General features: G+C 34.0%; 1 protein-coding gene and 1 long non-coding RNA gene across 5 annotated transcripts in view; one reads left to right on the top strand and one right to left on the bottom strand.

The window, feature by feature from the left end:
- Window positions 1-12,072, top strand: part of Mob2 (MOB kinase activator 2) — a 40,670-nt gene that overhangs the window by 12,648 nt on the left and 15,950 nt on the right. The window contains exons 1-3 of one of the 4 annotated variants that reach the window (XM_085479932.1): window positions 4,104-4,918; window positions 5,113-5,256; window positions 7,618-8,103. The exons of 2 other annotated variants lie outside the window; for them this stretch is intronic. In XM_085479932.1, the coding sequence (XP_085336058.1) occupies window positions 4,353-4,918; window positions 5,113-5,256; window positions 7,618-7,717 (810 nt within the window). In that variant the 5' untranslated portion in view covers window positions 4,104-4,352 and the 3' untranslated portion in view covers window positions 7,718-8,103. Of the gene's footprint in view, window positions 1-4,103; window positions 4,919-5,112; window positions 5,257-7,617; window positions 8,104-12,072 lie in introns of those variants that run through there. One more of the 4 variants, XM_029316277.2, reaches the window with a different exon arrangement.
- On the bottom strand, window positions 4,751-6,171 carry LOC146724421 (uncharacterized). Its single transcript, XR_014924083.1, has 2 exons — window positions 6,124-6,171; window positions 4,751-5,068 (listed from the first exon to the last, which is right to left on the bottom strand). It is a non-coding gene; the product is annotated as an uncharacterized LOC146724421 (long non-coding RNA).

Below are 12,072 nucleotides of genomic sequence, written 5' to 3'. Positions count from 1 at the left end.
TCCTGAGGATTTTCGAATGTCCTCTGGAAATCCTCTGAATATTTTTCGGATATGTCGTGCTATTAGGGTATCGATTAAATTGTTTTTACGAGACACACTTGTTTACGTCCTGGCTATACTCTGAAGACCTCCGAAGGATATGTCGCGGTCTGTAAATGTCCAGGTTGACATCGCATTTACTTGACATTCATCCTCACCCTCGTTATCTTCGTGCTCATTTTTCACGATAATGTCATCCGACGTCTGTCTTCCGTTGGCGCAGAGGCATATATTCGTGAATGGAGAAATGGCGGATGATTCACGGGCGAGCGGGCAAAAATAATCGGCCTCGCGGAATATATATCTCGCTCTGTCGGGGATAACAACTCTGGTTGCTCATTATCAGTAATCGATATCATCGGGCGTTATCGAAACCTAGCATAAATCGATACCATGTTCTATCAGCTGTTACAGCATTTGCGCGAAATTTGACACGATTGAGTCATTTTTTAAATTTAATATATAATAATATGAAACGGCTTTGTTTGTGTTTATATAAGCTTTAGATAAAAATACACAAAAAAGATAAAATATTAAATTTTGATTATCATTTATTTTTCTTTTTTTTCTTTCTTTCTTTTCTTTTTTCTCTTTTTTTCTTTTTTAAACTGTTTTAATTTTTTTATTTTATTCTATGACTGCTTATATTTTCCTATATTGCGAATTGATATCAATATCGATAATTTGTCGAACAGCGAGTCACTTGCGAGATTCAACTTGAGCTAATAATAGCTTCCTTGTAACGTTCGCTCGCAATTGGCGATGGTATATCGACTAATTCGAGCCAACCGTGCAATACTTCGATATCTATTCGCTATCGACGTAATTAGTGTCGATACTTCTCTCCCAGCTGGCGGGCACCGGTGACAACTGCGCTTTTATTCTTGACAATATTTCGCCACCGGTCGTCGTTTTTTTGACGTTTTTTCGACCGTTCAAACCGCGAACGCATCGTTCGTGTCTGTAATTTGTCTGACAATTTTTTTATCAATAATTCTGTACCTGTGTGTCTTATCGAATATATACAGGGTGTTCCTGAAATACTTGGACAAACTTCTAGGATCTATACAGGGTGTCTCATTTTAATGTCCCACTCCAAATAACTTTTAACCCTCAGTTACCTCTCTGGGTTACGTTAATCCATATCAAAAATTATTTTTTCGAAATTTTAGAAGATCACTTTTCATTTTTTCTCAAATATCTCGAGCCGTAGAAATCTGGTGACATTTGTACTGATATATTCTTTTTTCTTACTGTCTGGCGTATCGATTAAAAAAAATACTTTAAAATAGCTTTATTAGATCTAGAAATATAAACAAAAGAAGACTCTGGGTTACTCTAACCCATGAGTGGTAAAATAGGATGGCCAAAAATGAGTGGTAACTGAGGGTTAATTTTGATTATAGAAGAAAATGTTTCAGATAAAAGTTGTATGGTTTAGAGGGGGACTAATGTATAATTATCGACAACTGAATATTTTACAAGATATTTTACATTTTATGTAAAAAAAATTGTTAACTTTGAACCTTTATAACTCACAAAATACTTTTTTAAAATTTAATCTGTTTCTAAATTTTGTCACAATTTTTGGTATTGACGATGAAGTGAGACATTGGATAATTATATAATAAGTCCCTATCATGCGTAAGAAATCGATGGATATTAAAAATAAATTTCGAAATACTCAAAGTTGCACGCACGAAGTGGCTTTAACCTTTCATATTTGAGACGGATTGCAACGTGAACTTGCGTGTATTGCGTATTTATACTTCACAGATAAAATATATTAAATCTCTTATAGATACATACATATATATATATATATATATATATATATATATATATATATATATATATATTCGTCGATTACGGTCCAAGTTTGTCCGAATGCATCATCATCATTACTGATCAATGTTGCAATTGATAAAAACGTCATATTCTGTCTTTAGTTATTCATTTACAGAATTTTCTCTTTTTATAAGTGAAAAGAAGTTGGTCTAAACAAAATATAATCTGTACATAAAATTATTCCCGTTACTGTGATTTTCTCTCAAAACGTCGGAAACTTCTTTTTCTCACCTGTCCAATATTTATTTCTATAACGGATATATTGACACGGAGTTAATAAACGAAGAAGCAGACCAGAGGCAACTCGTCGACGATTAAAATTTTATGTAGTTTATCGATTAGTCCTCCGAGACAACGGAAATTGGGTCAAAACTAACAGGCTAAAATTTTCAGGCATACGTATGTCATTTGGCACTACTGCTCGTGTAACCTTCGGATAGAAGCAAATAATAATGTAAATGAATCTTAACTTTTTTAAATTGTATTTTTATATAAAAAAATATATGCTCTAAATATATTCTTCTAATACAGTATTCTATCATATATTATATGTATAACTTTATTATTCGTCACTATATTTAATTTTAAAGAAATGATTTTTAGAGCGTGAATTTACCTTTAACTGGATAAAAAAAGTTAAATATAGTTTTATTTTTCTAAACTACTTTTAAAAATAATTTAATTTTTCGAAGCTATATAATATTATATGTATACATATATAGAAGTATATATACGTATATATAATACTTATTTCTATATATGTATATAGGATACCTGAAAAGTGCAAAAAAATATTTTCGACAAAAATTGTAGTGTTTAAAAGAACTCATTTAGCGGTTTAAATTGTTTGACTTTAAAATAAATATTAAGATTACATCAAGGTCATCTTGAGTTTTTTAAATGGAACATTTTTTTATATAAATTGATTTCTTGTAATATTCTGCATAAAAAATTATTAAAATTGAAAGGTGAATAGTTTGCGAGATATTTTGTATTTTAATTTGACAATTTTATATAAATTATAAAATATCTTGAAAATATATGTAACTGCTGACTGCAATATTTTATAGTTTGCATATTTTTTCTTAAAATAACTATGTGTTTGTTTTACATCGACTGATTCCTTTTATTCTTTTGCGTATAAAATGTTGAAGTAAAATCTCCGGAAAATGAATGTGTTACGAAATATTTCATAATTATTAATAAATATACTTTTTAATCATCTTATAATTTATTATATTATTATTTTTATTATCCTTATAACTTATTATATTATAGAATATTGCGGGAAAACGATTTATGTAAAAAAAATATGGTTCTAAAAAATTTAAGATTATCTTGATATTTTGGCACTGCTATTTAAGATCAAATAGTTTAAACTGCTAAATGAATTCTTTTACTATAATTTTTATTAAACATATATTTTTCTTGTAAAATGCTTAGAGAGTCCAAAATATTAGATTATTCTAAGACTTTTTGTGCATTCTGTATATATATTTCGCCTTCCTTGTAAAAATTGCAAATTTCTTTAAAGTTCTTTTTCCCTTAAAAAACATTTTAAATAGACTTATAGATCTAGATAAGTTTCTAAAATAGTTCTATTCAAAACATCTCAAAAATTAATTTTCAAAATTAAATGTCGGCCTTCCATTAAATACATACATTTTATTAGAATTTTAGATCAAATTTGAATAATTATAAAGTTCTATAGATTTTTATTCATTCCGCGCGCGATCACTAAGAGCTGGTTGCTGTTCAACTTCTTGGAAAATTTTATCTGACAGATAGGATAGGTACTTCTTTTTAAACTTATCTGAAAAGAAACGAAGATATACTATCTATCAGTAAAATTTACCAAGAAGTTGGAACAATCGGCCCTAAATATTTCGAAGAATAAAAAGAAATATGTCTTGTCGATGTACACAAAATATCAGAAATAAAAAAAATACAAGAATTAAAAAACCTCGTCACTTTTCATTTTTTTTCGATTTTTAATTAGAGAAATGAACAAAACATACTCTAACGTACCACTAATTCGGCCGGAAATCTTTTACGATCTTTTATCATTTGTATATATATATATATATATATATATATATATATATATTTTTTTTTACACTGAAGATGGTCTAAATAAGAAACGTTTGTTTAAAATACTTCATTAAGTAATAAATAATATTTTTTATCGCAACAACTCTTCAGCTTCCAAAAAATTGCCAAGTTCTTCGGATCGAAAATTTTCTTCTTTGAAAAAAAAGTGAGATTAACTTCAAAGAAGTGGATTTTCTTGCAACCAAACCAAGGCACTAAAGAATCCAGCTGACAATCTCGCGACAACATGTTAATATAGACATAGAACTTGTTTGGTTTCGGTCCGGTCAATCGTTAATTGCATTATGACGAGTCCGCTAGAGGAAAGCGTGGAACTCCCGAGTAAGAAGAGAGCAGAAGAGATATGAAAAAGGATGGAAATATATAGCGACATCGGTCTATACCCCGAGGAAGCCCCTAGGTACTTTCTTTCTCTCCCTCCTTCCTCTGACGGATCTCCGCGTCATCGGCTTCTTCTTGAACACGATGGAACTTTCCTGGTCCTCCTCACCATATATCCGCCAGTCTTTCCCTCTCTTTCCCGCTTTCTCTCTATCTGCCACGGCAGTGGAGAGGTCGACCGCGACGTGGTGGTACCTGGCGAACGGCGGCTTGCCTGCCTACCTGCCTGCCTGCCTGTCCGCTGCCTGGAGAACGGCAATGTCAGTCTGTGCTCCGTTGCTGGCCGGCCGAGTGGTCCCGACCAACCGGAGCAAAGTACATATATTTTCTCTCCCCTCTTTCTCTCTTTCTTTGTTCTTCGCACTGGCCGCATCTCTTCGTGGTGTTTTATGCCCCCCGAACACCTGCCCGCGTTTCCCTGGTACCGCCGCGCTCTCGTCCCAATGTTTGGTCTGGGTAACAGGAAGGTCCTCAAGTATTCCGCCATCGAGACGTCGCTTCCCATCGACGTCGAGGACACGGTCACGTGTTTCTGCAGGTCAGTTTCCGGTTTCGTCTCGCTCTCAAGCGAAAACGGATGTATTCGTCCTTGAAACTTACATTTATCGATGATCTTGGAGGTTGGTGATGCCCGATAGTTCAATAGAGTCTCTTGTGGATCTAGCAAAAGCTCATCGGTTTTGAAGCTCTGCAAGAAAATAGCAATTTGGATATCTTTTTATATATATATAGTGTTCCAGAATTAGCGGATCACTTGTTAATGGCAAGATTCCTGGGATCAATTGGAGCTAGACGATTTTCCCGCAGTGAGAATGTCGAGGAAAGGCATCATTTTGGCATGTTACCAATTTTTGCCATCATGCATCTTTGTAACCTGTAAGCCTTAAATTAATATTATAATATTATAGTGAACTCCACTTAAAATTAATTGAAGAATGTGGTTTTGTTAATATTTTATTTCTAGAAGACTTATTGTTATTATAATATGCAGAAAACCCTTTATTTTCAATCGCTTATAACTCAAAAATGATTGGTGCTCCGACATTTTTGCTAAGGAAAAATCATCTCCAAATAATCTCAGGGATCTATCATTACAGGTAATCAGCTAAATCTGGAACACTCTGTATATGTTTTATTCTATACATGTATCGTGTAATTCTTAAGCACTGTATTTCACAAAGGAATTTGAAACGCGCTCTATTGTAACTCAATTCGATTCTTGAAGAAACCATCGTTATCTTGATACGAAAGAAAAAGATACGCTGCTATCGCTGATATGCGGACTTTGTTTTAATGATTCGACGACATATATATATAACAAACAAAGAGGCTAATTGCAATTCATCTATAGACTCTTACGTCATCGCGAAACAATAATGGCGCCAAAGCAATTATATAAATATACCAATGCGTGTTTTTTTTTCCTTTTTTCAATCGTTACGAAACACACATGTTCCTGTCGGAGATACATACTTATACTTAATAATGATTAACCGGAAACGCGCATTCTGATCATACGTTGCCATAAAGCATAACAAAATTGGGATATGAGGCGAATTAATTAACTATATATATTCCGCAACAACACATCTGTCGGCGAGAGATATTATGTAGGAAAATGTAAATTGGATATACGAAAAGGCTACTCGAAAGGATGAGAGGCTGTCTGCGAAAACACGGAGAAAATCGTTTTATCAGCCGACGAAGCTGTTGTTTTCCCGAAAGCTTGTAAAGTAAACTTACATCTGCCGACAAGGTCTAAGATATCTGCAACGGAGAGATGCTCGAATGAAGCGCGAGTTATTCTCGCAATTTTGCAAAATAAATCTCGCGAGAAAATGTATACGAGGCTGCAAAAATACATAATAAATAAATTGTCTTATCAGGCAACTGCTCTCGCAAGAATCTCGATTTGCACAGCTTGTTTCTCGTAATAAACAGCAAGATACAATTATTTAGTACGCGTTATCTTTGTCGGACAATTGTGAGTCAGATAATATCTTGTGACTTTATCGTGACTGAATATGTGTATATGTACATATATATTTAATTTTTCATTTAAAAACTATATTGTGATAAGTCTGTATCAGATTCACGTTATCACAAAGGAATCAATCTGAAGAGCCCGTTTTTACAATTGTCTTAATATCGTTGGGACGAATTATATATGCATACATACATATATAATATATGTATATAATACAATATACAAGGTGTCTATTTTAATTAATATAGTCGAGTAAATCTCTGAAAGTATGGCTGTAACAAGTTCATATAGAAATTAAAAAGGTTTCGAGAGAGAAAAAAGGTAGTCTTGATTTTAATTTTAACACATTTTAAGCAAAGTCATTTGAAGGTCATTTGAAGATCGTTTGAGATCAATCTAGTTTTTTAAATGAAAAATTATATATCTAATAATTTTGATGCTTTTGATTTTAATTAACACATTTTAACTAAAATCATTTAAAGGTCGTTTGAAGGTCAATATAGTTTTTAAATAGAAAATTAAATATATATGTACATGTACACATATATAAAATTTTATACATAATTTCGCATATAAATCTCTATTTAAAAAAATGACATTTAACTTGGAAGAAGAAAAAATCTTAAAGCACGTAGAACAAAATGAGTAGAATATTTTTACGAAAATAGATGAATTATCTTATCTTTTCAAATCGAGGGAATTTTACACTCGTGCATCTAAAGAGAGAATCTCGCAGCTGCCGTGTCGCGGCTTACTTGCGTATATCCGTGTGACGTAATTACGTTGCGGGACATGTGTGACGCACGACGTGTGTAGCACGTGCCTACGGTTGTCGTGCGCTTGTCGCGGTCGGAGAGAGACAGGCTCCGTCTCTCTGCGGCTTTCGAAACTCATCAAGGATGCTCGTATAACGCTATACCGGTTTTTCATCGCACCGCGCGCATAGTGTACTTCGCTTTCAAAATACTCGATTTTTTAAACGCGACGCGTATAGAGGATGTTACAAAATTACCGGACACGTTGTTAATGACCAGATTTTTGGCATTATTTAGAAATAATTTTTCCTTGGTGAAAATGTCGAGGCACCAAAAACTTTGTGCAAATAAAATATTAACGCGATCATATTTTTTAGTTATTAATTTCAGGTAGAGTTTACTTTAATAGAATTTTAATTTAAGGCTTACAAAGGTAAAATATTTTCACAGAGGAAAAATCTTCTACAAATAATCTTAGAAATCTTCCATTAACAGATCCAGTAATTCTGACACCCTGTATATGATTTTGTTGACCACAATTCAAATTTTTATTAGTTTATCCGACAACGGTCTCCTGTTATGCGTACAAATGTAAGATTAAAAATTAAGTTGAAAAGTGTATCACGAAATTACTCATCACAGTAACAAACGAGAAAAGAGCCGTAACTTATGTACTTAAAAATTTAACCGACTGTTAACTTTATACGACGAATATTTCTGCGACTTTAATTATCAATTTTTTTACGTTATTTGATGTCAGCCGTATTCTTACGTATACGTAGGTTCTTTAGCTTGCGAATAATTTTCATTTCCAAAGTTTCCTAAATAGAGTTATCGAGGGTTTAATTAGCGCAGGGTATATTTAAGTTTCAAGGTGGCTTAAAATTAAAAAGTTTCAGCGAATTAAGATTCAAACGCATGAATATCTAAATACAACCTCATTTTTATCCCGCTGCATACATGTATAGACATAGGTACTTATAATGTGTACACATGTATTTATATATATATATATATATATATATATATATATATATATATGTATATATATGTATGTATATATATACATATATGTATATATGTATTCTCTTGAATTTTGATGGTGCGGTGCTGCATACGATTAAGGTTAAGCCAATATTTGCATTTGGTGAGGTGCTATTAAATGGGCAAGTTTCATTGCTTAGAGACCGAAGTTAGAATTGAGATGACGATGACATGACCTGAATTTATAATAATCGTCCAAAGATATTGAACCAAACGCAGGAGAGTTGTATTTTAATAGATGTATATGATATAGAAAAATGCGAAGAAACCGCGAAATTTTATTACTGTAGACCTTTTCCCCGAGCAGAAAAAATGCTGCAACTTTATTGGGACACGATCCTAAGACTTTTCTCATAATGAAATACAGAGTGAACCATTTTAAATATCTTTTTTCCTACACCTTTCACAAAAAATATGTTACATAAAAGTTGTTTGACTTTAAAGACAAATTTACTAATTATTAGTTTTTTTAAATGGAAATTTTTTAAAACTGAAGTTGTAGGATTTGTCTCGTCGAGCCAAATCCAACTATTAATTAAAGGTTTTTTATTTTTTTCTTGAATTACACAGTTTTGGAATATTAGCATTCCACAAACATGTTTCTATTTTAAAAAAGTGATAATTTGTGAATTTCTCGAAAGTATGGTACCATCTCTAAACAAGTTGATATCGCTGTCTTATGTCTCTTTGTGGAACAACTTTTGTGCGATTTTTTTTTTGTAAAATGCCAAAGAAAGAATATATTTAGAGTAAGATATTAACCCACCCTGCGTACACACACACACACACAAGGTAAAATTTTTCATAAGCACTCATAAAAGATTCGAGCATATTTGATGGTTGATGGTGACAGATTCGAAAGTACTTGTCTTTCGCAACTTATAGAGAATTTAAATCTATTTTGTTCAGATTCTAGTCTGTTTGTTTTTCAAAGTAATTATATTACAGAGAAATCATACAAATTCAAACCTACTTGTAAGATACTTAATTCCACCGCTACATATCATGTTGGTATTTTTGTCGCGTGGCAAGTACACCGAGTTGGATAACACGTTTTCATTAGACTGATTAACATGGTGACATTGACATTGCCGACAATGTCACGGTAAAAAAAATCCATCCATCGGCCGTTCCCTTGTACTACATCGTGACTTCCCTTTACATTACTTTTTCGTAGCGTCATAATTAAGTTTAACATCTTTTTATATCTGACTCTTACTTAACTTGCACATTGTTGATCAGTAGATAGCTAAAGATGATCGTTAGCCTCGGATTTACTCGTCACCGCGCATGCGCCGATTTCATTGAAAGATTCATCAAGATATGAGGTATTTGATGCGAAGAAGAAAAGTGGTTTCGTGAAGGACCTGAAACGCGAGTCGATTAATAGACTTTCGGCGAGATGAGATGTCAGGGCCGCAGTTTGCAGAAACCGCACAGACGAACCGCAAACTGTCGCGCTGCCCACAGTCAGCTGGACGAGCAAACCTTCCTCTAAGCGGAAGTTTATCCTTTCTGCCAAGATAAAAATGATCTTATCCAATTGTCGTCTCTCCTTTTGCCTTCCTTCCTCCACTTTTAATTCAGAATATTATATCCAATTGAATAAAATGACTTTTCACATTATACATATATTCTTTCACAGTTAGGTTAGATTGGATAACTAATTTTCTTTTCTATACCGAATGCCCCATTTTTGCTCTTCGTTGTTCATTACGAAGACAGAAATCCGAGTACGTAATTCGTGGGAAAGGAAGAGGGGGAATGGGAAGAGATATTGCGCCGAGTCACCCTCTTCGCGGATTGTGGCGCATGATGGGGAAGTAAACAAACGCCGGAGAAAATGTTTGTCAGAGGGGTAGCGTCGTCGACGTCACGCGAAAGGCGCCTTCGAGGCGCCGAGGGTTTGTCCATCGATTCGCATCCTGTAAGGATGTAATCCCGGAGAAGAGAAAATCAGCCACGCTTCGATAGCGCTTGGCGCCAAACCTCCCTCTCGGCCCTTTCTATCTTTCCCGAGCTATCATCTAACCTCTCTATATAGCTCTCTCGTCTCGATCGTTCTGATAATTATTTCGTCCGGCTTGCGATCTGATCTCGTCGCGTTGTATTTGGCTTGAAGTGTTTTTGGGTTAAACTGCCCATACAGGATCAGATTTCAAAAACTCTCCCTAGAGCTTTAATTGTTATTTCTCTAGCTTTCAGTCATCAAGGATATAGGACAGTATTCATAGTCCGATCTTGTATTTAAGATCGTTTTAAGTGGTCTTACAATTTGGTCGTCTTAAGATCCCATTCAATCACATAACATCTCAAGACCGTATTTAAGACTATCTTAAATATAAAATCCAACTATGAATAGTCATCATAATGTTGAAACCACGGGATGCGTATAATTTCGAAGGTTCATAATTTCCGACGTACAGACAGTATTGAATTATCTTGCTGATATAATCTTGAGATAACAAGATAAATTGTCGTGTTGATTTTACAATGGATTGGATCTCGGGATTGATTAATTTGAGCCGGATTTATCGTAATCGTAAAGTCCAGTATGTAACAGAAAACATTCACCATTAAATTTTACGTTGATATTCGATATAAAAATTCGAACAAGCTACTTGTGGTTCTTGTTTTTATCCGTTTGTCGTCGAAATATTACCGAGATACTTGAAAATATATCGAGTGTCGCTTCAGGACTTTCTGTCTGATCGATATCTATTGAATCGTTTCTCAATTGTATATTCGCTGAAGAGTTTTACTGTTCAGAGCCGTTTCCGTTTAAAGACAAGCTTGAAGAATACAGCGAACGTGAATCGTAATTTTCGTTCTTGTTGCATGCGGTGATGACATAACGAATAGATTATTTCTTTTTGCTATTTCAAGACGCGCTACATCATCGACCATTAATCTGCAAACATATGTATAATCCTCCAGAACTGAAATAGACCTGTCGCCATCTTTTATCGTATTTATTCCGAATACGGATTTAAATATATTTATTATTATTTAATATTGTTATTTATTAATAATATATATTTTTTATTATTTATAATTATTGAAATATCTACACACACAAAGATTTATATAACATTTAAATAACAATATACACATTTATATAACATTGATCACAAAATTCATAAAAGAAAAGTTCAATCAAAACTATATTTTCTCTGTTTCTCCATTTACTTCTAGAAAAGTGAAGATTTAATGGATATTCGAAAATCATCAATTCGAGAAAAATCGAGCTACAAAAGTGGCGATATACATGATATACTGATACAGAGCGATTTAAGGGGAATATCACATATAGAAAGAGATGGAACACGTGACGCGTACGCGGAGCGGGAGCGGAATATTGATTGTCGCAGAATCGCGGGGAGCGTCATCTCCTCTCCCTCCTTCGCCGCTGCACGGCTGTGCCGTCCGTCCGGCAGTCAGCTGACTCGAGTTACCCGACTCACAGCTGATCCGACGCACGCCGCCGCGCCGTGGTGGCGCAATCGCCGTCGCATTGCCGTCCTCGCGCCTCTTCTCTTTCTCCTTTCTTTCTTTCTCTCTTTTCCTTTTCTCCATAATTTTTTGCGATGGACCCGCCTTCCGTGTCTTTCCGTGTTTTTCCGTGTCTTCCGTGTCTCTCCGTGTCTTTAATTACTCTTAAAATACAATAGACGCGTGAAGAGGAGATCTTGCAAGACTTTAGAAGAGAAAAGATACGAAAAGTAAAACGGTAAAAATGTGCAGATGAAAGCGAATAAATATTATATATAAGCTTTCTCGATCCATTGACGGGCGATTCTATTTCTCTTTCGAAATTTCGTTTTGATCGGTAGGTCTAAAGGAATCAATTTAATATTTGATGTCTCGTTGAATGTCTCATTTTTTTCTAAAAGAGAAAAAGATAAA

This window comes from Nylanderia fulva, unplaced genomic scaffold, assembly GCF_048542155.1.
Source record: "Nylanderia fulva isolate GAGA-0341 unplaced genomic scaffold, ASM4854215v1 Scaffold133, whole genome shotgun sequence".
In the NCBI taxonomy this organism is placed as follows: Eukaryota; Metazoa; Arthropoda; class Insecta; order Hymenoptera; family Formicidae; genus Nylanderia; species Nylanderia fulva.
Note: the sequence above shows the minus strand (reverse complement) of the source record. Positions and strands in the feature narration are given on the sequence as shown.